At 37.5% G+C, this 27622-nt stretch overlaps 1 protein-coding gene across 3 annotated transcripts in view; it reads right to left on the bottom strand.

The window, feature by feature from the left end:
• The window catches only part of LUZP2 (leucine zipper protein 2), a 517912-nt gene that overhangs the window by 109488 nt on the left and 380802 nt on the right, over positions 1–27622 (bottom strand). For all 3 annotated transcript variants that reach the window (XM_027532163.1, XM_027532165.1, XM_027532164.1), the window contains exons 6-7: positions 13806–13868; positions 2984–3046 (exon numbers count right to left, since the gene is read on the bottom strand). In XM_027532163.1, coding sequence (XP_027387964.1) covers positions 2984–3046; positions 13806–13868 — 126 coding nt within the window. The remainder of the gene's footprint in view (positions 1–2983; positions 3047–13805; positions 13869–27622) is intronic.

Genomic DNA, 27622 nt, shown 5'->3' with positions numbered 1-27622 from the left:
AGTGCATGGATAGATTCTGGTCACAAAATTATAATGTTTCTACTATCTACTGCCCTGGCCTACATATTCATGTACATGTACATATGTAGGTATGTTTTCATTCATTCAATTAACATGTTTATACAATACCTAAAATGTGCACTGTTAATACAAAAGTTAGCAAATGAGATGATATAAATGTAAGCTGTCCCAAGATGAGTGAATGAGTACCTTACAGCAGAAATTGTCTGGGTGGTTCTCCATTAACAATTTAGGTTTCTTAAAAAAAAGCAGTTTTTCACAATAGAAGTTGAAAACACTTAAGTCTCACTTTTATACATAGATGCACACCCAAGTTTGGGGAGACTTCTTAAAAATGTACTTCCTTTATAAAAATTATGACACTTAAGAACAAATGTTTCCCCCACACCCTTTTCTTTGACTCTGTACACAGTGACATAGATCTTTAGACACTATCATTGTACAATGAGGAATTAAAGTTTAGAACAAGTCAGTTATCATGATATGAAAAAGTCTGAAATATAGACAAACAACTCCGGGTCCTTGCTAACATAGTTTAGCTACTAAATAAGCTAATTTAGCTAAAAAATTGCCATGCTTCTAGACCTCCTGCTATTGGATGTAATAAAAATCTAGAGATTAAATTGTTTGGGAAGGGAATATGGGATGACATTCTAATTTATGCAACTTCATGGTCTATTCATATGCAATCCACCTGATTTCATGTATAAGTGTTCTTCTCAAACTGACATAAAATAACACGGCTTACAAATAATGTCTCACATTTTCAACAAATCCTGATTTGGGTAATTTCTGAAAGTTGATAAATTACTAATCTATATTTGAAAAAAGTGAATTTGTTAGTCACTCAGTCATGCCTAACTCTTTGCAACCCTATGGACTATAACCTGCCAGGCTCCTCTGTCCATGGCATTCTCCAGGCAAGAATACTGGAGTGGGTAGCCATTCCCTTCTCCAGGGAGTCTCTCTGACCCAGGGACTGAGCCTGGGTCTCCTGCATTGTAGTCAATTCTTTACCATCTGAGTCACCAGGGAAGCCCAAAGAGCTGTCATACAACAAAGAAGTAAATCATGGAAAATTATTGGATCTTCCTATTCTTTTCTCCAAACTTTTCTAACTCTTCAATTTGAGAATTGATATTCAAAAAATTTAAAAAGCCTCATATGATCTTCTATCTTTACATAAATCTCCCAGCCTAATACCGCAAACTTACCAGCTCTAGGGAGCTTGGAATTTTTTTTATTATATTCCTAATCTTATTGTGTTGAGCAAATCAAACAACTAGACATTTCTTTGCAAATATAAACATGCACACACAGTTGTGTTTTTTCCCCCAATTTCAATTATTTGTTGTTGATGACTGCAAAAAGCTAAAGCTGAGCTGAATGTAACAGTCAAGATACCCTGAGCGCGAGTCTCAGTATGAAAGATTGATGGTACACAGGAAAACATTAATACCTTGGATTTTCCTCTTTTATCTATCATATACAATGAGCAGAGGGCTGAGAGTCAGAGAGCATTAATGAGAATTAATTCACATTTTCCTTGGTGTGCTAAAGAACATTTTGTTATAAAAGAGGTTAAAGGAATGACAGGAAGCATGTTTATGAATGACTGAATGGTAAAATATTCCCAGATTCATGACTTGCATGGAATAAGAATTTAATAAATATTGGTTCTCATCATAGGAACACCTTTGTATGACTCTAATCCAAAAGTAAATGTGTCAGAGAAAAGTGAGAAGTTATTTTTTACTGTTTTCAACAGAAAAACTAAAGAATTTTCCAAACATTAAATAACATGAAGAATTATCTCAAATTAAACCTGAAGATAGATTGGAATGATCACTGTAGTGGAAACATTTTTGAAAAACAGATATTACACACAAATTAATTTACATTTACTTATTAAACAAAGTATTATTCCTAGTACGAAAAGCCTAATATTCTATTATCTACTGCATTTGGGAATGCAGGTGTACCACAAGCACAAGTAAAGGCTCAGCTTCTCTGCTCAAGGGAGATAAAAGGAAGTATCTGTATTAGTTTCTTTTTGCTGCTATAACAAACTACTTTGATCTCAGTGACTTAAACAACACAACTTATTCTCTTAAGAGTTTGGAAAGTCAGAAGTTTGAAATGAATTTTACGAGCAACATCAGTGTTGAAAGGGCTGTTTATCCCAGAGGCTATGTGGGAAAATCCTTTGCATTGTCTTTCCTCCTCCAACTTCTCCAAAGGTTACATAATCCGTTTTTTTTTTTTTTTTTTTTTTTACTTAAGCCATCCTGTATTACTCTTATTAAAAACGTGTGCAATATACTCAGTATACACCTAGATAACTTAGGATAATCTTCCCACCTCAAGATCCTTAACTTAATGACATCTGTAAAGTCTCTTTTGCCATAAAATATCACATTCACAGGTTCTAGGGATTAGCAATGGATATATTTTGGAGGCCATTAGTCAGTTAACCATAACCATAGTTTGTGATAGATGTCTACCTACAGTCTTGTAAAGGAAAGTATAAATAATGAAAATCAATCAACCATGATTAAATATAAAGATTATAATAAAGAGACTAATGCAGGGATCTCTGAAAGTCAAGAATGTAGGTCACCAGTGAACCTGATCTCTTGAAAAGTGTTCAATATATGCTCACTGTAATGTAAAAGCATTCTGAAAGGCAGTATTCCTCAATGTTGAATTACAGTAATTGAAGTTTACAAAGAGGCTTTAAACACCTTGAAATGAAGTCTGCCTTTGATTAAGAATGTACCCAGGAAACCATATCTGTATTTATCTCCATTAATTAAGTAGGCAATAAAATGAAAGCACCTTCAATTCAGTCAAATATAACTCTAATTCCTGTGAAAACCTGGAAATTAAATTTAAGCTAAATAGTATTATAGTTTAGGTATTGAACCAGCCAGCTGGAGGAAGTAGGGAGAAAGATGCTTACCTTAAATAATAAATCCTTCTTCCCATAACGAAGCTCCTTCAGCTGGGACTGAATTTTTTTTGACTGTAAGAACAAAAACATGAATTAGAGACTTAATTTCATTTACATTTTCAAATGTCAAGATTAAAATTCCTTTAACTGCGCAAGAATGAACTTTGCAGCCAAACAAAAAAAGAGTTCAACTAGTCTAGAAGTGAAAGAGAAAAGCTTAATCTCTGCTTTGGGAGTCAGACATCCAGCTATTCTAGGCAGGAAGAAAAAACCGAAACCTGTTCAAAGAAGTGTACTGTTTAAAAGGTAATATTTAAAGAAAGTGGCTTATTGTTCCTCTCCTCAACCCTCCCCCGCAAAATTCACACACACACAGAATGAGTCATCTAGGCATACCCACTGAAAGATGAACTCCCAGGTTGGTATTTTCCCAATATGCTACTGGAGATCAGTGGGGAAATAACTCCAGAAAGAATGAAGAGACAGACCCAAAGCAAAAAACAACCACCTAGTTGTTGATGTGACTGGTGGTGGAAGTAAAAAATCTGATGCTTTAAGAACAATAATACATAGAAACCTGGAATGTTAGGTCCATGAATCAAGGTAAATTGGAAGTGGTCAAACAGGAGATGGCAAGAATGAACATCAATGTTTTCGGAAACAGTGAACTAAAATGGATAGGAATAGGTGAATTTAACTCAGATGACCATTATATCTAATACTGTGGGCAAGAATCCCTTAGAAGAAATGGAGTAGCTTTCATAGTCAACAAGAGAGTCCAAAATGCAGTTCTTGGATGCAATCTCAAAAATGACAGAAATCTCTGTTGGTTTCTAAGGCAAACCATTCAATAATACAGTAATACAAGTCTATGCCCCAATCAGTAACGCTGAAGAAGCTGAAGTTGAACAGTACTATGAAGACCTACAAGACCTTCTAGAACTAACACGCAAAAGATATCCTTTTCATTATAGGGGACTGGAAGTCAAGAAACACCTGGAGTAACAGGCAAATTTGGCCTTGGATTACAAAATGAAGCAGGGCAAAGGCAAACAGTTTTGCCAAGAAAACACACTGGTCATAACAAACATCCTCTTCCAAAAACACAAGAGAAGACTCTACACATGGACATCACAGATGGTCAATACTGATATCAGACTGATTATATTCTTTGCAGTCAAAGATGGAAGCACTACACAGTCAGCAAAAACAAGACGAGGAGCTGACTGTGGCTCAGATCATAAAGTCCTTATTGGCAAATTCAGACTTAAATTGAAGAAAGTAGGGAAAACCACTAGACCATTCAGGTATGGTCTAAATCAAACCCCTTATGATTATATAGTAAAACTGGGAAAACAGATTCAAGGGTTTAGATCTGATAGACAGAGTGCCTGAAGAACTATGGACGGAGGTATGTGACATTGTACAGGAGGCAGAGATAAACACCATCCCCAAGAAAAAGAAATGCAAAAGGCAAAATGGTTGTCTGAGGAGGCCTTACAATAGCTGTGAAAAGGAGAGAAGCAAAAAGCAAAGGAGAAAAGGAAAGATAAACTCATTTGAATGCAGAATTCCAAAGAAAAGCAAGGACAGATAAGAAAGCCTTCCTCAGGGATCAATGCAAAGAAATAGAGGAAAATAATAGAAGGGGAAAAACTAGCGATCTCTTCAGGAAAATTAGAGATACCAAGGGAACACTTCATGCAAAGATGGGCACAATAAGGGACAGAAATGGTATGGACCTAACAGAAGTAGAAGATATTAAGAAGAGGTGGAAAGAATACACAGAAGAACTATACAAAAAAGGTCTTCATAACCCAGGTAACTATGATGGTGTGATCACCCACATAGAGCCAGACATCCTGGAATGTGAAGTCAAGTGAGCCTTAGGGAAGCATCACTATGAAAAAAGCTAGTGAAGGTGATGGAATTCCAGTTGAGCTATTTCAAATCCTGAAAGATGATGCTGTAAAAGTGCTGCACTCAGTAATGCCTGCAAATTTGGAAAATTCAGCAGTGGCCACAGGACTGGAAAACATCAGTTTTCATTCCAATCCCAAAGAAAGGCAATGCAAAAGATTGTTCAAACTACCATACAATTGCACTCATCTCACACAGTATCAAAGCAATGCTCAAAATTCTCCAAGCCAGGCTTCAACATAACATGATACATAAATTTCCAGATGGTTAAGCTGGATTTAGAAAAGGCAGAGGAATCAGAGTTCAAATTGCCAACATCCGTTAGATCATCAAGAAAGCAAGAAAATTCCAGAAAAATATCTACTTCTGCTCTACTGACTACACCAAAGCCTTTGACTGTGTGGATCACAACAAACTGGAAAAGTCTTCAAGAGATGGGAATACCAGACCACCTGACCTGTCCCCTGAGAAATCTGTGTGCAGGTCAAGAAGTAACAGTTACAACTGAACATGAAACAATGGACTGATTCCAAATTGGGAAGGAGTACGTCAAGGCTATCTATTGTCACTCTGCTTATTTAACTTATATGCAGAGTACATCATGCAAAATGCCAGGCTGGATGAAGCACAAGCTGGAAGCAAGATTGCATGGAGAAATATCAATAACCTCAGATACACAGATGACACCAACCTTATGGCAGAAAGCGAAGAGGAACTAAAGAGACTCTTGATGAAAGTGAAAGAGGAGAGTGAAAAAGTTGGCTTAAAACTCAACACTCAGAAAACTAAGATCATGGCATCTGGCTCCATCACTTCATGGCAAATAGATAGGGAAACAGTGGCTGACTTTATTTTTGAGGCTCCAAAATCACTGCAGATTATGATTGCAGCCATGAAGTTAAAAGACACTTGCTCCTTGTAGGAAAAGTTATAACCAAACTAGACAGCATATTAAAAAGCAGAGACATTACTTTGCCAATAAAGGTCCCTCTAGTCAAAACTAATGTTTTTCCAGTAGTCATGTATGGATGTGAGAGTTGGACTATAAGGAAAGCTGAGCGCTGAAGAATTGATGCTTTTCAACTGTGGTGTTGGAGAAGACTTTTGAGATTCCCCTGGACTGCAAGGAGATCAAGCCAGTCAGTCCTAAAGGAAATCAGTCTTGAATATTCATTGGAAGGACTGATGCTGAAGCTGAAGCTCCAATACTCTGTCCACCTGATGGGAAGCACTGACTCACTGGAAAAGACCCTGATGCTGGGAAAGATTTAAGGTAGGAGGAAAAAGGGATGACAGAGGATGAGATGGTTGGATGTTATCACTGACTCAAGGGACATGAGTTTAAGCAAGCTCTGGGAGTTGGTGATGGACAGGGAAGCCTGGCATGCTGCAATCCATGGGGTCACAAAGAGTCATACATGACTGAGCGACTGAATTGAAATGAGGTATATCTATACATATACCTGCAGATATGTATTGCTCAGTTTCACTGCTTATTTTTAATTTTATAAATTGTTAAAGATTAAATAAACATGAGTTTCAGTTGACAGTCAAGTTTATATTTGGTTGTATATTGAATATAAAGGGGAGGTAGCAAGCAAGTGTTCCAAGAGGTGAGGGAAGTAGCTAGAATGCTAAGAAGTTAAGGTGAACAGTGTTTGTTAAGATAATAAACAGTGTTTATTAGGATAATGCTTTTTATGAGGACTATTACAAACAAAAAAGTGTTTGTAAGAAAGACATATCTCCCAGCAGACATGTTTGTCTACTGTTTGGAAGACATTCTGGTGAGCCACAGATGGCCGATTAAGCATTCCTATTTTTCCAGAGCCGTCCCAATTTCAAACATTCTAACATTAGGACCTCAATTATTTGTCTTTATCCATCTAAGATTATAGGTTCTGATTCTTCAGCAGGATTAAAAAGAATACATGGAAATAGATTATCACAGTTACATGAAATGATATTTGAAAAATAGGTTAGTGGGAATGCAAAATGCTATAGTCATTTGGGGAAACTGGTTGATAGTTTCTTATAAAATAAATTAGACAGAAATTCTTTGTAGGTATTCAAGCAAGAGAAATGATAATACATACATAAATGCTTAGTACTTTTATCCATAAGAGTCAAAAGCTGGAAATAACCCACATGTCCCTTAAGTGGTGAATAGTAAACAAATTATCATACGTACATGAAATGGAATGCTAAAAAAGAGTGAGCCATGTTTTAAAATTAAATATTTTAAATATTTAAAGAATAGCAAGAAGAGATAAGAAAGCCTTCTTCAGCGATCAATGCAAAGAAATAGAGGAAAACAACAGAATGGGAAAGACTAGAGATCTCTTTGAGAAAATCAGAGATACCAAAGGAACATTTCATGCAAAGATGGGCTCGATAAAGGACAGAAATGGTATGGACCTAACAGAAGCAGAAGATATTAAGAAGAGATGGCAAGAATACTCAGAAGAACTGTACAAAAAAGATCTTCACGACCCAGATAATCACGATGGTGTGATCACTGACCTAGAGCCAGACATCATGGAATGTGAAGTCAAGTGGGCCTTAGAAAGCATCACTATGAACAAAGCTAGTGGAGGTGATGGAATTCCAGTTGAGCTATTCCAAATCCTGAAAGATGATGCTGTGAAAGTGCTGCACTCAATATGCCAGCAAATTTGGAAAACTCAGAAGTGGCCACAGGACTGGAAAAGGAACACATGTATACCTGTGGCAGATTCACTTTGATACATGGCAAAACCAATACAATATTGTAAAGTTAAATAAAATAAAATTTTTAAAAAAAGGTCAGTTTTCATTCCAATCCCAAAGAAGGGCAATGCCAAAAAATGCTCCAACTACTGCACGATTGTACTCATCTCACACGCTAGTAAAATAATGCTTAAAATTCTCCAAGCCAGGCTTCAGCAATATGTGAACCGTGAACTTCCTGATGTTCAAGCTGGTTTTAGAAAAGGCAGAGGAACCAGAGATCAAATTGCCAACATCCGCTGGATCATGGAAAAAGCAAGAGAGTTCCAGAAAAACATCTATTTCTGCTTTATTGACTATGCCAAAGCCTTTGACTGTGTGGATCACAATAAACTGTGGAAAATTCTGAAAGAGATGGGAATACCAGACCACCTGATCTTCCTCTTGAGAAATTTGTATGCAGGTTCAGGAAGCAACAGTTAGAACTGGACATGGAACAACAGACTGGTTCCAAGTAGGAAAAGGAGTATATCAAGGCTGTATATTGTCACCCTGCTTATTTAACTTATATGCAGAGTACATCATGAGAAACGCTGGACTGGAAGAAACACAAGGTGGAATCAAGATTGCCGGGAGAAATATCAATAACTTCAGATATGCAGATGACACCACCCTTATGGCAGAAAGTGAAGAGGAACTAAAAAGCCTCTTAATGAAAGTGAAAGAGGAGAGTGAAAAAGTTGGCTTAAAGCTCAACATTCAGAAAACAAAGATCATGGCATCCGGTCCCATCACTTCATGGCAAATAGATGGGGAAACAGTGGAAACAGTGTCAGACTTTATTTTGGGGGGCTCCAAAATCACTGCAGATGGTGACTGCAGCCATGAAATTAAAAGACGCTTACTCCTTGGAAGGAAAGTTATGACCAACCTAGATAGCATATTCAAAAGCAGAGACATTACTTTGCCAACAAAGGTTCATCTAGTCAAGGCTATGGTTTTTCCTGTGGTCATGTATGGATGTGAGAGTTGGACTGTGAAGAAGGCTGAGCGCCAAAGAATTGATGCTTTTGAACTGTGGTGTTGGAGAAGACTCTTGAGAGTCCCTTGGACTGCAAGGAGATCCAACCAGTCCATTCTGAAGGAGATCAGCCCTGGGATTTCTTTGGAAGAAATGATGATAAAGCTGAAACTCCAGTACTTTGACCACCTCATGCGAAGAGTTGACTCATTGGAAAAGACTCTGATGCTGGGAGGGATTGGGGGCAAGAGGAGAAGGGGACAACAGAGGATAAGATGGCTGGATGGCATCACTGACTCGATGGACGTGAGTCTGAGTGAACTCCGGGAGTTGGTGATGGACAGGGAGGCCTGGCGTGCTGTGATTCATGGGGTCACAAAGAGTCGGACACGACTGAGCGACTGATCTGATCTGATGTTTTAAATAAAATCTGAAATATGTAACAATATGGGTGGATTTCTAAGGTCTTATACTATGTATTCACAAAAAAAGCTTTATTTTGTAAATTACCATATATATGATATCCTAGAAAAGACAAAAGACTAGGTTGTAAATCAGGTTACTAGTTGACATGGGCTGGGGGGGTTGATGGTAGAGATTATAAAATATCAAGTGGGAGGTTTAGTTGTTTTTGCTGTTTAGTCACTAAGTCTTGTCTGACTCTTTTATGACCCCATGGACTGTAGCCCGCCAGGCTTCTCTGCCCAAGGGATTTCCCAGGCAAGAATACTGGCTGCTGCTGCTAAGTCACTTCAGTCATATCTGACTCTGTGCAACCCCACAGATGGCAGTCCACCAGACTCCTCTGTCCATGGGATCTCCAGGCAAGAGCACTGGAGTGGGTTGCTATTTCCTTCTCCAGGGGATCTTCCCGACTCAGGGACTGAACTCATTGTATTGCAGGCAGGTTCTCTACCACTGAGCTATGAAGGAAGCCCTTAACTTGAATATTGGTCAAACCCTCAAAGTATATAGATAAATGGGATTAATTCTATGAAAACTATACCTCAATAAAATTCAATTTTTGTTTTAGCTCACCAAAACAGCTACATGTGAAATATTAAGTTGAACATTCTGTAACACCATATACAAAACTAAACCAAGAAGAATTAAAGACCTAAATGTAAGATCAAATACTGTAAAACTTTTGGAGGAAAATATGCAGGACATAATTCATTGCAATGTTTTTTGGATCTGTCTCCAAAAGAAAAGAAACAAAAGTAAAAATAAACAAATGGGACCTAATTAAACTGAAGAAGTTTTGCACAGCAAAAGAAACCATCCATGAAACTATAAGACGTGAAACGATGCTTAACGTTGCTAATTATCAAGAACATGCAAATCAAAACCATAAACAGATACCACCTCACATCTGTCAGAATGGCTATCATCAAAAAGTCTACAAGTAACAAATGTTGTTAAGGATGTGGAGAAAAAAGTACCCAAGTATACTGTTGCTGGTGCTTTAAGTTGGTGCTGCTGCTGCTACTGCTAAGTCGCTTCAGTCGTGTCCGACTCTGTGTGACCCCATAGACGGCAGCCCACCAGGCTCCCCTGTCCCTGGGATTCACCAGGCAAGAACACTGGAGTGGGTTTCCATTTCCTTCTCCAATGCATGAAAATGAAAAGTGAAAGTGAAGTCGCTCAGTCGTGTCCGACTCCTAGCAACCCCATGGACTGTAGCCCACCAGGCTCCTCCGTCCATGGGATTATCCAGGCAAGAGTACTGGAGTGGGTTACCACTGCCTCACTACAGAAAACAGTATGGGAGTTACTCAAATGAGTAAGAACACTAATTCAAAAAGATACATCTTCCTAAATGTTCATAGCAGCATTGCTTCAATAGCCAAGATATGGAAGCAACCTAAGTGTCCATCAAAGATGAATGGATAAAAAGGATATTGGTATAAATATATATAATGAAAGTCAGACAGAGAAAGACAAATACTCTATGTTACCTGTTATATGTGGAACCAAAAAAACATAAAACAAAATAAATCTAAAAAAAAAACCAAACAGACTCACAGGTATAGAGGACAAACCAGCGGTTCCCAACAGGGAAGGGGTGATGCGGAGGGGCAAGGCAGGTATATAGGATTAAGATATACATGCTATCATGTATAAAATAAATTAAGTATCAAGGATATATTGTATAGCACAAGCAAACATAGCCATTATTAAATAAAATATAAAATGCTGAATGCCTGTTATACACCTGAAACTAATAAAAATCAATTATACTTCAATAAAATAAGAGAATAGGATAAATCCAGTACACTTTCAGTTTAGATGCAGGATTTAATACAGTCTTCATTTCTTGACTATGTTTTTCAACTTAGGTTTAAAATTTAGTAATGAAATGGTTGTTAAATTTTAATGTACATAAGAATTACCGGAAGGGCTTCTTAAACCACAGATGAAGTCAGTGAAACTTTTCTATATGATACTGTAAGGGTGGATATATGTCATATATTTGTCAAAATCTATAGAATGTACACCACCAAGAATGAACCCTAAACTAAACTAGGGACTCTGGATGATAATCACGCATCAGTGTAGTTTCATTGATTATAAAAGATTTACCATTCTGGTGGAGGATGTTGATAATGGTGGAGGTTATGTGTGGGGGCAGGAGTATATGGGAACTCTGAACTTTCTGCTCAATTATGCTATGAACCTAAAATGTCTCTAAAAAATAAAGCCTATTTAAAAAACAAAAAATAAAAGTAGCTGGTCATAGTGCCCAATAAATTACATGATCCTCATGGAATTACTATATCCTAGTAAACAGTGCTGATATGAAAATCATCTTTAATAAGTAAATCCCACTTATATTTTTGAAATATTGTGCTTTTCTAAGCATTCGCTGAATGCTTATGAGTCTCTCAGTTATCAAACTGCAACTGTTATTCAGTTTACTTTTATATTCAGAGTGTTTCCAACCATGCAAAGTATTTTAGCTGGCAAAATGGGGGACTGTGTTATGATGGTGTTATAATTACTAACTCATCATTTAATGGGGGAGCATCATTAGAGTAGAATCTTGAAAATGTTGTAAATGGCACACCCTTGAAAGGTTCAAATATTAGAAACAATTTTTCACAGACATTCCTTTCAGGAGCCAACTGAATTGATCTGCTGAATTAAGAAAATGAAACCTCTAGGAATTCATAAATAAGAATACAGAAATAATACGTCCTCTAAGAAGCTAAGATGAAGACAATATGTGAGTCTTTCTTGAACTAAGGGGCTAAAAACTATAGGTAGACCCAGGTCGTCATTGTTGGTTTTCATTCTTCTGTTTGTTTCTAAACACCACACACCCCTTCTCCTAGGGCCACCTCTTTTACATGTACGTGGGTGCTGTGTGAACTCTGGGAACATGTAAATTGTCACAGAATATAGCTTCAATTCAGATGGTCCTTATTCAAAACAGCTCCACTTGCTTACCCTCTTAAAGGTAATATTCAAAAACTGTACACTAGGTATGCCATATGTCTAGAAACTTAGCAAATATAAACAATATGAGAGTCTATTGATATCCAAATAGAAAAATACAGTGGAGAAAATAAAATACACAGGCTCATATCTATATGCCATTCAGTTTTATTTCTCATTTATGGGGCATCAACCTTTCAATTTCAATGTATTTAACAGCTCTATTCATTTCATATATAATATTATTGTAAAGACATTATAAGTGGATAATCATATTGCATGCTAGACTCTCAATAGTGACTTATACATGTCCACCAAGGAGTATTCTCACCTTATTTAATTAAAAAATCCCAAATTCTGCATGAGCACACGAACACCAACCTAATGGCCTTTTCCAGGTTCCTACAAGTTAGCACATGAACACCAACCTAATGGCCTTTTCCAGGTTCCTACAAGTTAGCTAGGCTTGTGACCTAGTTCTGGCAAATAGGATACAAGGACATATGTGCCATTACTTTCTAGATAGACTCCTAAAGATCAATGTTTATGAGTCACAAGGTAATATTTCCTGTTCCTTCTGCTAGAAGGTGATAATATCAGGAAACAGCTTTTGGAATTAAGAGGTGGCTCCATATTTAGGAGACGGTAGAAGTTGTTCACCAGCTCTGTGCCTTGCTTCTAATCTGCTATGGGGAAAGGGATAAACTTGTGTTAGACTGTTTTTCTTCTGCCTAAACCTGTCTCTTTCCCTCTTCCTTTCACAAGTATTTGGTTTTCACTGAAGACTAACATGCCTGGGCCTTATCATTCACAGGCTTTTCCATTATTATTATTTTATATTTTTGCACAACTAGTCTTTTTGTATGCTCCTTTGAGGCTCCAACTTAACACATTAAGTGCAGTCTCCTCTCCTTGAAGTATCACTCTACTATGACACTATTTCTACTCTCTCTTTACTGTCACTAAGGATTACTGACTGTGAGCTATATTTCTACATTACATATTTCATTTGGAAGAACAGGAAATGAAAAAATGGATTGTAATTAAAACTGAATTAAACAGAATGACGTTTCCCCACACTTAGGGGGCAATATTGTATGAGACAGTATTTTTGTCCATCTAATAGAACCAGTGAATTTATTTGTTTCTTTCATTTTATGTTCAGTCCTAGAATCCTCATTTTGCCACTCTAGTCTCCAACAGGTACAGACATCACATTGTTGATGTTGTTGTTTAGTCCTAAGTCATGTCCACTCTTTGTGACCCCATGGACAGTAGACTGCCAGGTTCCACTGTCCGTGGCATTCCCCAGGCAAGAACAATGGAGTGGGTTGTCATTCCCTTCTCCAGGGGATCTTTTAGATCCAGGGATTGAACCTGCCTCTCATGCACTGGCAGGAGGATTCTCTATCACCACATAGAGGGTACCAGAAGTGAAAACTGAAAAATGGACTTGCAGGTGTTTGCTAGTAAGGAACTCTTAATAATCCAGTTAAAGAAGGAATCCAGAATATCATTTAGGAAAGTAACACTTCAGTGGCTTAACATTTTTTCTATTTGGTGATGAAATGTTAAAACATCCAAAATACCTAAAAGTTTGAAATGTGTTTTTATTTTCTTATTCCAATGTTTGCAGTTATTTTTAAGGGAACAGAGTCACCAGATGTCTTGGGTTAAAAACAACATCTGGCACTAATACTGTTTCTATTCACTTGAAGCTTTAAGAAAGGAAAACATACTCACCTCTTCTGCATGTAGGCCACATAGCTTGTTTCCAAACAACAGTTTGTGTTTCAAGCTTTTATTCTGAGGAAAGAAACATACTTTTAAGAAGTTATAAAATATTAACAATTTATTTAAATTATGTCAGCAGTGCTTCTGGTTTGTTCACAGATAAGTCCTTCATGATATGAGATGTAGCTGATTTTCATAAATTGAGTAGAATCTGTACTATAAAAGATTGTTTTTTTATTCAACAAAAATTGATGGATTTGATGTATTGGCATTAACACAGTTATTAGAAAATATGGAACTTTCTTTGGTCTTACATTTAAATCTGTTTATTGTTATTTATCTATGCTGTTTTCTAAAATAATTTTGGTTTCAAATTTGTAGTTGATACTAGTTTCTGAAAGCTCCCTCTAAACAGCAAGCATTTACTTCTACCATCAGCTGGATGCGCATCAACTTGGAGTCTAGTTTAATAGAGTCACGGATGCACTAGGGTCTAAATTTCCTTTAAACAATATGGTTTTAGAGTTCTCCTGTTTCTGACACCTGTACATTGCATGCAAAGGGCATTTTGATGCTCAGAAACCATTTCTTCTTCCAGGCCTCATAAGAGTACTCTGTCTGCTGGACTTGACCTAGAGTCATAGACAAATGTTTGTTACTTCAGAAATGGAGGCACAGTGTTAGCCATCTGAATCTAAACCCTTAGAATGTGTCAGCTACATCTCCCTCGTGACACTCGGGCTTTTCTTTGTCCCATAACTGAGTACCTTCTCTTCTTTTAGACAGGAAGGATAAAAGAGAGCAGAAAACTCTGTAAAAACTCACAGGATTTAGACTTTATACTGTTTCTACAGTAGCAAACAATGTAATGGAAAGTATATCTCATACATAACTACTCTAAAGAGAGTCAGTTTGATGAGCATCATAAGGAAATTGAACTAAATTTATGCAGTGTGAATGAATAACTCAATGAACGAATACATCAAATTTAAGACTTCTTCACACACAATTCCCACCTGATTACGAACATAATTTCCTATTTTATTTTCCTGTCATGCAGAGTGGTTATAGCTCCCTCAGTTGGAAAGAATCCTTTGTCTAACTTTTCCTCTTCAAGTATGAGTTGAAACTCTAAAAAACTTATTTCAAATTTAAATACCATGAATTTTTTTATACAAGTGAGGAATTATCTTGATTCATTTAGTAATGGGGTTTTTTTTTTTTTTTTTTTTTGCAAATATCTGTACTCATCATACAGCAAAACACAGATTAAGGTTTTTGTTTTTTTATTTTTTTTTAATTTTATTTTATTTTTAAACTTTACAGTATTGTATTAGTTTTGCCAAATATCGAAATGAATCCGCCACAAGTATACCCGCATTCCCCATCCTGAACCCTCCTCCCTCCTCCCTCCCCTACCCTCCCTCTGGGTCGTCCCAGTGCACCAGCCCCAAGCATCCAGTACCGTGCATCGAACCTGGACTGGCAACTCGTTTCATACATGATATTATACATGTTTCAATGCTATTCTCCCAAATATCCCCACCCTCTCCCTCTCCCACAGAGTCCATAAGACTGATCTATACATCGGTGTCTCTTTTGCTGTCTTGTACACAGGGTTATTGTTACCATCTTTCTAAATTCCATATATATGCGTTAGTATACTGTATTGGTGTTTTTCCTTCTGGCTTACTTCACTCTGTATAATAGGCTCCAGTTTCATCCACCTCATTAGAACTGATTCAAATGTATTCTTTTTAATGGCTGAGTCATACTCCATTGTGTATATGTACCACCGCTTTCTTATCCATTCATCTGCTGATGGGCATCTAGGTTGCTTCCATGTCCTGGCTATTACAGTGCTGCAATGAACATTGGAGTACACGTGTCTCTTTCCCTTCTGGTTTCCTCAGTGTGTATGCCCAGCAGTGGGATTGCTGGATCATAATGCAGTTCTATTTCCAGTTTTTTAAGGAATCTCCACACTGTTCTCCATAGTGGCTGTACTAGTTTGCATTCCCACCAACAGTGTAAGAGAGTTCCCTTTTTTCCACACCCTCTCCAGCATTTATTGCTTGTAGACTTTTGGATCACAGCCATTCTGACTGGCGTGAAATGGTACCTCATAGTGGTTTTGATTTGCATTTCTCTGATAATGAGTGATGTTGAGCATCTTTTCATGTGTTTGTTAGCCATCTGTATGTCTTCTTTGGAGAAATGTCTATTTAGTTCCTTGGCCCATTTTTTGATTGGGTCATTTATTTTTCTGGAGTTGAGCTGTAGGAGTTGCTTGTATATTTTTGAGATTAGTTGTTTGTCCGTTGCTTCATTTGCTATTATTTTCTCCCATTCTGAAGGCTGCCTTTTCACCTTGCTAATACTTTCCTTTGTTGTGCAGAAGCTTTTAAGTTTAATTAGGTCCCATTTGTTTATTTTTGCTTTTATTTCCAATATTCTGGGAGGTGGGTCATAGAAGATCCTGCTGTGATGTATGTCGGAGAGTGTTTTGCCTATGTTCTCCTCTAGGAGTTTTATAGTTTCTGGTCTTACGTTTAAATCTTTAATCCATTTTGAGTTTATTTTTGTGTAAGGTGTTAGAAAGTGTTCTAGTTTCATTCTTTTACAAGTGGTTGACCAGTTTTCCCAGCACCACTTGTTAAAGAGATTGTCTTTAATCCATCGTATATTCTTGCCTCCTTTGTCAAAGATAAGGTGTCCATATGTGCGTGGATTTATCGCTGGGCTTTCTGTTTTGTTCCATTGATCTATATTTCTGTCTGTGTGCCAATACCATAACTGTCTTGATAACTGTGGCTTTGTAATAGAGCCTGAAGTCAGGTAGGTTGATTCCTCCAGTTCCATTCTTCTTTCTCAAGATAGCTTTGGCTATTCGAGGTTTTTTGTATTTCCATACAAATTGTGAAATTATTTGTTCTAGCTCTGTGAAGAATACCGTTGGTAGCTTGATAGGGATTGCATTGAATCTATAAATTGCTTTGGGTAGTATACTCATTTTCACTATATTGATTCTTCCAATCCATGAACATGGTATATTTCTCCATCTATTAGTGTCCTCTTTGATTTCTTTCACCAGTGTTTTATAGTTTTCTATATATAAGTCTTTAGTTTCTTTAGGTAGATATATTCCTAAGTATTTTATTCTTTCCGTTGCAATGGTGAATGGAATTGTTTCCTTAATTTCTCTGTTTTCTCATTATTAGTGTATAGGAATGCAAGGGATTTCTGTGTATTGATTTTATATCCTGCAACTTTACTATAATCATTGATTAGTTCTAGTAATTTTCTGGTGGAGTCTTTAGGGTTTTCTATGTAAAGGATCATGTCATCTGCAAACAGTGAGAGTTTTACTTCTTCTTTTCCAATTTGGATTCCTTTTATTTCTTTTTCTGCTCTGATTGCTATGGCCAGAACTTCCAAAACTATGTTGAATAGTAATGGTGAAAGTGGGCACCCTTGTCTTGTTCCTGACTTTAGAGGAAATGCTTTCAATTTTTCACCATTGAGGATAATGTTTGCTGTGGGTTTGTCATATATAGCTTTTATTATGTTGAGGTATGTTCCTTCTATTCCTGCTTTCTGGAGAGTTATTATCATACATGGATGTTGAATTTTGTCAAAGGTTTTCTCTGCATCTATTGAGATAATCATATGGTTTTTGTTTTTCAATTTGTTAATGTGGTGTATAACATTGATTGATTTGTGGATATTGAAGAATCCTTGCATCCCTGGGATAAAGCCCACTTGGTCATGGCGTACGATCTTTTTAATGTGTTGTTGGATTCTGATTGCTAGAATTTTGTTAAGGATTTTTGCATCTATGTTCATCAGTGATATTGGCCTGTAGTTTTCTTTTTCTGTGGGATCTTTGTCAGGTTTTGGTATTAGGGTGATGGTGGCCTCATAGAATGAGTTTGGAAGCTTACCTTCCTCTGCAATTTTCTGGAAGAGTTTGAGCAGGATAGGTGTTAGCTCTTCTCTAAATTTTTGGTAGAATTCAGCTGTGAAGCCGTCTGGACCTGGGCTTTTGTTTGCTGGAAGATTTTTGATTACAGTTTCAATTTCCGTGCTTGTGATGGGTCTGTTAAGACTTTCTATTTCTTCCTGGTTCAGTTTTGGAAAGTTGTACTTTTCTAAGAATTTGTCCATTTCTTCCACCTTGGCCATTTTATTGGCATATAATTGTTGATAGTAGTCTCTTATGATCCTTTGTATTTCTGTGTTGTCTGTTGTGATCTCTCCATTTTCATTTCTAATTTTGTTGATTTGATTTTTCTCCCTTTGTTTCTTGATGAGTCTGGCTAATGGTTTATCAATTTTATTTATCCTTTCAAAGAACCAGCTTTTGGCTTTCTTGATTTTTGCTATGGTCTCTTTTGTTTCTTTTGCATTTATTTCTGCCCTAATTTTTTAAGATTTCTTTCTTTCTACTAACCCTGGGGTTCTTCATTTCTTCCTTTTCTAGTTGCTTTAGGTGTAGGGTTAGGTTATTTGACTTTTTTCTTGTTTCTTTAGGTATGCCTGTATTGCTATGAACTTTCCCCTTAGGACTGCTTTTAAAGTGTCCCACAGGTTTTGGGTTGTTGTGTTTTCATTTTCATTAGTTTCTATGCAAATTTTGATTTCTTTTTTGATTTCTTCTGTGATTTGTTGGTTATTCAGCAGGGTGTTGTTCATCCTCCATATGTTGGAATTTTTAATAGTTTTTCTCCTGTAATTGAGATCTAATCTTACTGCATTGTGGTCAGAAAAGATGCTTGGAATGATTTCTATTTTTTTGAATTTACCAACGCTAGATTTATGGCCCAGGATGTGATCTATCCTGGAGAAGGTTCCATGTGCGCTTGAGAAAAAGGTGAAATTCACTGTTTTGGGATGAAATGTCCTATAGATATCAATTAGGTCTAACTGGTTTATTATATCGTTTAGTGTTTGTGTTTCCTTGTTAATTTTCTGTTTAGTTGATCTATCCATAGGTGTGAGTGGGGTATTAAAGTCTCCCACTATTATTGTGTTATTGTTAATTTCTCCTTTCATACTTGTTAGCATTTGTCTTACATATTGCGGCGCTCCCGTGTTGGGTGCATATATATTTATAATTGTTATATCTTCTTCTTGGATTGATCCTTTGATCATTAGGTAGTGACCATCTTTGTCTCTTTTCACAGCCTTTGTTTTAAAGTCTATTTTATCTGATATGAGTATTGCTACTCCTGCTTTCTTTTGGTCCCTATTTGCATGGAAAATCTTTTTCCAGCCCTTCACTATCAGTCTGTATGTGTCCCCTGTTTTGAGGTGGGTCTCTTGTAGACAACATATGTAGGGGTCTTGTTTTTGTATCCATTCAGTCAGTCTTTGTCTTTTGGTTGGGGCATTCAACCCATTTACATTTAAGGTCATTACTGATAAGTATGATCCCGTTGCCATTTACTTTATTGTTTGGGGTTCGAGTTTATACACTGTTTTTGTGTTTCCTGTCTAGAGAATATCCTTTAGTATTTGTTGGAGAGCTGGTTTGGTGGTGCTGAATTCTCTCAGCTTTTGCTTGTCTGAGAAGCTTTTGATTTCTCCTTCATATTTGAATGAGATCCTTGCTGGGTACAATAATCTGGGCTGTAGGTTATTTTCTTTCATCACTTTAAGTATGTCTTGCCATTCCCTCCTGGCTTCAAGAGTTTCTATTGAAAGATCAGCTGTTATCCTTATGGGAATTCCCTTGTGTGTTATTTGTTGTTTTTCCCTTGCTGCTTTTAATATTTGTTCTTTGTATTTGATCTTTGTTAATTTGATTAATATGTGTCTTGGGGTGTTTCGCCTTGGGTTTATCCTGTTTGGGACTCTCTGGGTTTCTTGGACTTGGGTGATTATTTCCTTCCCCATTTTAGGGAAGTTTTCAACTATTATCTCCTCAAATATTTTCTCATGGTCTTTCTTTTTGTCTTCTTCTTCTGGGATCCCTATGATTTGAATGTTGTAGCATTTAATATTGTCCTGGAGGTCTCTGAGATTGTCCTCATTTCTTTTAATTCGTTTTTCTTTTATCCTCTCTGATTCATTTATTTCTACCATTTTATCTTCTAATTCACTAATCCTATCTTCTGCCTCTGTTATTCTACTATTTGTTGCCTCTAGAGTGTTTTTAATTTCATTTATTGCATTATTCATTTTATATTGACTCTCTTTTATTTCTTCTAGGTCCTTGTTAAACCTTTCTTGCATCTTCTCAATCTTTGTCTCCAAGCTATTTATCTGTGATTCCATTTTTATTTCAAGATTTTGGATCAATTTCACTATCATTATTTGGAATTCTTTATCAGGTAGATTCCCTATCTCTTCCTCTTTTGTTTGGTTTGGTGGGCTTTTAACCTGTTCCTTTATCTGCTGGGTATTCCTCTGTCTCTTCATCTTGTTTAAATCACTGAGTTTGGGATGTCCTTTCTATATTCTGGCAGTTTGTGGAGTTATCTTTATTGTGGCGTTTCCTTGCTCTGTGTGGGTTTGTACAGGTGGCTCGTCAAGGTTTCTTGGTTAGGGAAGCTTGTATCGGTGTTCTGGTGAGTGGAGCTGTATTTCTTCTCTTTGTTCAGTCGCACTGAGGGGAGGTAGGGAGGGATGCTGCAAACAAATAACACTGGCGTGTGCTCGCAGTGCCTCAGCCACACTGGGTCTGCCCCCAGTTCACGGCACGTGTAGCCTCTCTGCCCACGCTGCTCAGGCTCTAGGTTGCTCTGCCGCGAACCATCCGCGGCCCACCCTGGGCTGCCTGTACTTCCCAGGTCCAAGCCTCTCAGGTTCAGGCACTCCAGTAGTCCTCAGAGGTGCAGACTCTCAGTTGGGCCTGCTTTTTGTGCCCTTCCCAGATCCGAGCAGCTCAGGTGATGAGGTGTTTTGCGCGCGCGCGATTGCTGCAACTTATCGCCTCCCCGCCGCTCGGTTATCTAGTTGTGCACCGGCACACCTTCTCAGGCAGATGTTGACCGTCCAGACCCCCAAGAAGTTTTAGTTAGCAAAGAAGCCTGCTTACAGTTTTATAGATAATGTCTCTCTGGGGCTGCGATTGTCCCCTTCCGGCTCTGGCTGCCTATCACCGGAGGGGGATGGTCTGCTGCCGGCTATCTCTGTTCAGTCCTTTATTCCATGCAGTGGCCTGGCGGTGTCATAGGTTAGGGCTGGCTTTTCGCGTGGTAGATATCCCACAGTCTGGTTTGCTAGCCCAAATTACTTCGCTCAGATAGTGCTCGGGGTATTCAGGCCAGATTCTTGCGATGCAGCCCGCGCCGCGCCTCCCTGCCCAGCCCCCGCTTGCTAATGGCGTATGCAGGCGTCTGCGCTGCTTCTCCGCTGGGGGAGTTACCGTAGGGCTCACAATGTGCGGGTTTTAATTATTTATTTTTCCTCCCTGTTATGCTGCCCTCTGTGCTTCCAAGGCTCGGCACAGATTCGGCAGTGAGAAGGTTTCCTGGTGTTTGGAAACTTCTCTCTTTTTAAGACTCCCTTCCCAGGACGGAACTCCGTCCCTCCCTCTTTTGTCCCTTTTTTTGTCTTTTATATCTTTCCCTACCTCCTTTCGAAGACTTGGGTTGCTTTTCTGGGTGCCTGATGTCCTCTGCCGGCTTTCAGAAGTTGTTTTGTGGAATTTACTCAGCATTTAAATGTTCTTTTGATGAATTTGTGGGGGAGAAAGTGTTCTCCCCGTCCTACTCCTCCGCCATCTTAGCTCCTCCCCCCAGATTAAGGTTTTTAAAGTCTTTAATGTATGGTATTCCTGTATCTAAAAGCTCAGAAACTACAGTAAAGAGACACATACTTATTTTTTAACTCCACAGTATTGCTCAGTTTGTAGGTTAAAAATTACCCTTGTTTTCCTACGGTACATGTCTATTTATGATATTTTTGACACAGGGGATGTTAAATTTTTTTATTAAATTGTCTCTTTTTTGATTTCTCTCAGTTTTTAAATATTAGGTATATATCTTCAGTATCTCTAGAGATTTGTTGTTCACTTAGATTTTCATCATTCTAAGGCTAGAGGTCTTTAGTGGAAACACTGGTAAAATTCAATGTTAATTTTCTGGTTCAATAATTATAGTATCACTGTAGGTTGTTATATTAGAGGTTTTGGGGAAAGGTACATGAGAACATTCTATATTAATTGGCTACTTGATGTTTGTAATGTCTTTTTGGATCTGATATTTCTAACCTGCTTTAGCACAAGCAGCAATAACAAATGGGACGGCCTCAAACTAAATAACTTCTGTACAGCAAAAGAAACCATCAACAAAGTAAAAATAAAACCTATGAAATGGCAAAAAAAAAAAAAAAAAAAAGGGTACAAATAATGTATCTGATGAGTTAATATTCAAAATATGTAAAGAACTCGTACAATGCAACAGCAAACAACCAAATAGTCTAATTTGGAAAAACTGGACAAAGGACATAAATTGACACTTCTCCAAGAAGATATACAAAAAGCCAACAGGTATATGAGATTATCCTTAACATCACTAGTCGTTAGGGAAAAGCAGATTGAAACAATAGAGTATTGTTTCATGCTTGTTGAAATGGCCATCATCAAAAGACAAGAGATAACAAATGCTGGCAGAAATGCAAAGAAAAGGGAACCTTGGCGCTGCTGGTGAGACTGTAAACTGCTACAGCCACTATGAAAAACAATACAGAGGATCCTCGAAAAATTAAACACAGAACTACCATATAATCCAATGAGTCTACTTCCACCAAAGGAAAAACTAACTTGGAAAAGTATCGGTACCCCCACCTTCACAGCAGGATTATTTATAATTCTGGGCCTGCAAACAACCTAAGTGCCCACTGATGGATGAACGGACAGAGAAGTTGTGGTATATGTGTGAGTGTATGTGTGTATACGTGTGTGTGTGTGGTTAAAAAGAAAAAATGCTTGTCATTTGTGAAAACCTGGGCAAAATGTGAAATGAGGTAAGTCAGATAGAGAAACTAAAGACCGACCAACCAAACTCACAGAAAAAGAGATCAAACTTATGGTTACCAGAAGTGGAGGGGAGAAGAAGGAAGAATTAGAGAAAGGTAGTCAAGAGGCAGAAATCTGGAATTATCAGATAAATATTGTATGTGTAAAGTGCAGCATGATACCTGCAGCTAACTCTGACGGATGACATACAGAAAAAAAAGTTAAGAGAGAAAATCCAAAGAGGGTTGATCACAAGGAAAATGTTGTCCCTTTGATCGTTCTTTTCTTTTTACTATATCTGTATGAGAAGATGGATGCTTGCTGAACCTATTGTGATAATCATTTCACAATATACATAAAGTAAACCATCATGATGTACTCCTTGAATTTATACAGTGATATGTATCAATTAATTTCCAATAAAACTGGGAACAATTATTTCAAAATAAAAAGTTAAAATATCTAAAAAATAGGAATATTAAATAAATAAATTTGAGACAAGCTGAGTGAAGGACATCTAAAGGCCTTGTGTGTTAATATCCATACATGAGTAAATTTAGAAAGATAATAAAGCTAATAATATATTTCTACTTAAAATTTAATACTTTAAATTTTACCATACTATTTAAAATTTACATCTTCACTTAAAGATTTTACCCCCTTTTTTCTTTTTCCTTTCTTCCTTCCTTCCTTTCTTTTGATTTTTTTTTCTTTCATTTGTTCATTATGTTTAATTCTAAAGTGATACAGCAGTGAATATTTCTTTTCAACGTGTGTGATAGACTTGGACAATGCAACTATATTAGCACAAGGAAGACTGTCCCACATGGATACCCTGTGGCCATCCCCAAAATGAGCAATGATTATGCTGTGTATCCACAGTCTGCTCTGGCAGTTGATAATTCTGGGCATCCATGCAAACAATATGTTTCCATTAAGATAAATATCATTTCCAGAGCTTAAGAACTAGACTATTTAACTATTTTGAAATAAATCCAGAACTGAGGATAATCAATTATAATCACCCATAATGGGGCCAATTGTGGGATAAAAGTAAGACTTGCAAGACCCGTACTGAGATTTTTCTTAAATGACATATTTTTCAGAAACACAGATGGCACAGAGCACTGGAGAGGGAACACTGACTCCCAGAAAATTCGCTGATTTAACCTTTTCATTCAGTGCTGGTGATCACACCTCTTTAATCTCGGAAAGAATTAAGACTTGCTATTTCCAGTAGTCATGTACAGATGTGAGATTGAACCATAAAGAATGCTGAGCACCAAAGAATTGGTGCTTTTGAATTTTGGTGCTGGAGAAGAATCCTGAGAGTCCCTTGGACAGCAAGGAGATCAAACTAGTCAAACCTAAAGGAAATCAATCCTAAATATTCACTGGAAGGACTGATGCTGTAATACTTTGGCCACCTGATGTGAAGAGCCGACTCACTGGAAGAAACCCTCATGCTGGGAAAGATGGAAGGCAAAAAGAGAAGGGGGCAGCAGAGGATGAGATGGTTAGAAAGCATCACTGACTCATTGGACATGAGTTTGAGCAATCTCTGGTATCTAGTGGAGGACAGAGGAGCCTGGCATGCTGCAGTCCATGGGATCTCAAAGAGGTGGACATGAATGAGCAACTGAGCAACAACAAATCATTCAGGCATTAAGAACATACTCTTTAAAATTATGTAATCAGACATATAGCATTTAATAAATGATGGATCTCATCCCTATCAAATTGGATGATGCTTTCAGAAGGCCTAAAATAACAACTTACACATGTAATTATGACCCAAATGCTAGGATCCAACTATAAGTATGATTTGCTAGGACATAAGAAAAAGTAGATTAAAAGAATCATAAAATGTTTAGGTGTCTGTTTTCCCTGCCTATCAAGCTTATACTATCCTTTTTCTAATAACTAGATCCTGATTTTTCTTGTGAGAATCATTTTCCCATGCTAATTCTAAGTGGCTGTGTGATACTAACTTTACCCACTCTATCAAGGGAAAGTGGAGAGTGAAAAAATTGGCTTAAAACTCAACATTCAGAAAACAAAGATCATGGCATCCGGTCCCATCACTTCATGGGAAATAGATGGGGAAACAGTGGAAACAGTGTCAGACTTTATTTTTCTGGGCTCCAAAATCACTACAGATGGTGACTGCAGCCATGAAATTAAAAGATGCTTACTCCTTGGAAGGAAAGTTATGACCAACCTAGATAGCACATTCAAAGGCAGAGACATTACTTTGCCAACAAAGGTTCATCTAGTCAAGGCTATGGTTTTTCCTGTGGTCATGTATGGATGTGAGAGTTGGACTGTGAAGAAGGCTGAGCGCCAAAGAATTGATGCTTTTGAACTGTGGTGTTGGAGAAGACTCTTGAGAGTCCCTTGGACTGCAAGGAGATCCAACCAGTCCATTCTGAAGGAGATCAGCCCTGGGATGTCTTTGGAAGGAATGATGCTAAAGCTGAAACTCCAGTACTTTGGTCACGTCATGTGAAGAGTTGACTCATTGGAAAAGACTCTGATGCTGGGAGGGATTGGGGGCAGGAGGAGAAGGGGACGACAGAGGATGAGATGGCTGCATGGCTTCACTGACTCGATGGATGTGAGCCTGGGTGAACTCCGGGAGTTGGTGATGGACAGGGAGGCCTGGCGTGCTGCGATTCATGGGGTCGCAAAGAGTCGGACACGACTGAGCAATTGATCTGATCTGATCAAGGGAAAGGATGAGATTCAAACTCAGCCAATCAGAGGCTTCATCCACATTTGGTAAAGTAACATAAAAGCTGCTGATGAGACTCAAATATAAAATTTTATTTTCAAGAATTGCTTAGGAAAATGTACTGAGGGTCATCACTACATCACAACTCAGCTGAGACTGAATATAACATAGAAAAAAGAACACATGAGTTTGGACAGAGATATACTGAATTCCGGTGATGCTGATGACCCCTCTATTTCCCTTCACACTTATCTAAAGCTAGTATATATAATCCTGGGTTCTTCAGCTATATGCTTCTAGCTCCAGCTTCTCTGTTCACTTAATGTTGTACTTAAATCTTTTTGTCCACCCTATCTACATAACTATAATTTTGTCAATATCTTAGGATTCAGAGTGATAGCTTCCCCTACACCAAATCCAAAAGTCCAAGCTTATATCTAATGCCCATGCTTGGATCAGGATGTGGGCACAGAACATATCCATCTATTTTGGCTTCACTAAATGAAATACAGACCCTGCTTACTACCTACTAAAGGAAAGTCTCCCAGATGGACAAATCTGCACAAATTTGGGGTTGCTTAAAATAAATGTCCCAACAACCTTCTTGGGAACCTAGTTTCTTGAAAAACTACCTAAAATGTCACTCAATATCTCCTCTTGTCTATATGATAAAACTCAAACTCAAATATGATAATAACAAAATGTAATAGGTAGATCTGTTAATCTAGTTTTGAGTTTTGCCTCAAACATAAAGCATCACATTTTCACTGCAGCTTGCATGGTAGCTTGGGCTTCCCTGGTGGTTGTAGTGGTAAAGGACCCACCTGCCAAAGCAGGAGACATAAGAGACCTGGGTTCGATCCCTGAGTCAAGAAGATCTCCTGGAGGAGAGCATGGCAACCTACTTCAGTATCCTTGCTTGGAGAATCCCATGGACAGAGGAGCCTGGGGGGCTATAATCTATACAGTTGCAAACAGTCAGATATGACTGAAGCAACTAAGCATACACACACGTGCTAGCTCAAATCTGACATGCAATCAACATACATGCAACATACATAAATCTAGCCTATCTCTATTCATTTTGCTATATGGAAATGTAAAAATTCTAAAATTACTATGCATTTCCATTTTACATAGTACTTTCAAATGAAATTTGAATTTTTGTTTGCAAAGAACAGAAACCAATAATGGTTCAATCAGGCAAAGCATGAATTTATTTCATGTAGGATAGAGAACACTTGGGGAATGAGGCTCAGAAAATAGGCAGGAACCAAGTAGGAGGAGGGTTCTATAATTATGAGACAGGAATAGAATTATTTTGACAATTGAAAAAGAGGCTGTACATCAGTGTACTTAATTACAAGGTAGGTTGATGAGGTCTCAATGAATTTTCATGGTGAAAGTCAAAATCTGGGAACACTTAGGTTTGTCAAACATAATAAATTATGTAAATATGCTTATCACATTATTTTCTGGATTTAAATAAAATATACCACTGCTGCCAGGCAGATGAAAACATGTGTTAATGTCTTCAATGTGCAATTAAGTATAAACCAAAAGTAAAAACAGCTGCAGTGGTATTCAAACTAAAACCAGAGAGTGCTGCGTCTCACGGCAGGTAGCATCTCCTTTTTAGAAGTTTCTAAAACTGCACAAACCACTATATAAGAATGCTTGTGAGCCACATGTTTCAATTGAAATGTTTTTTAAATGCCTGAAAAAAATGGACATGTTCTTTCAAATAGAGCTGGAACTCAAAACATTATATCCCATATAAAGAAAAGTAACAGTTTCTGAGAAGTATGTGACAAATACTTTGCTTCTAAAGTATCTGCAGATGTTATAATATTTTACAAATTCCCTAAGAGTCTCTTATTGAGCACATCTCAGGAGAAGGATGGGTTACTGGACTGGTATAAACCATGAACATGTATTTCACCAATTTGTGGGATGCACAATTTTTTCACTTTTTAATGTTTCTGAAATCAGGATGTGGTCTACAATATTTGGCACTTTTCATTTATTATATTTTTGGGTCCCTCCACCCCAAGAATGCTGTCAAATCACAATCCACTCTACAACTGATGACTCTTTAAAATTTAAAGATGATTTTTGTTTTAAAAT

Source organism: Bos indicus x Bos taurus, chromosome 29 (genome assembly GCF_003369695.1).
Source record: "Bos indicus x Bos taurus breed Angus x Brahman F1 hybrid chromosome 29, Bos_hybrid_MaternalHap_v2.0, whole genome shotgun sequence".
Lineage (NCBI taxonomy): Eukaryota > Metazoa > Chordata > Mammalia > Artiodactyla > Bovidae > Bos > Bos indicus x Bos taurus.
Note: the sequence above shows the minus strand (reverse complement) of the source record. Positions and strands in the feature narration are given on the sequence as shown.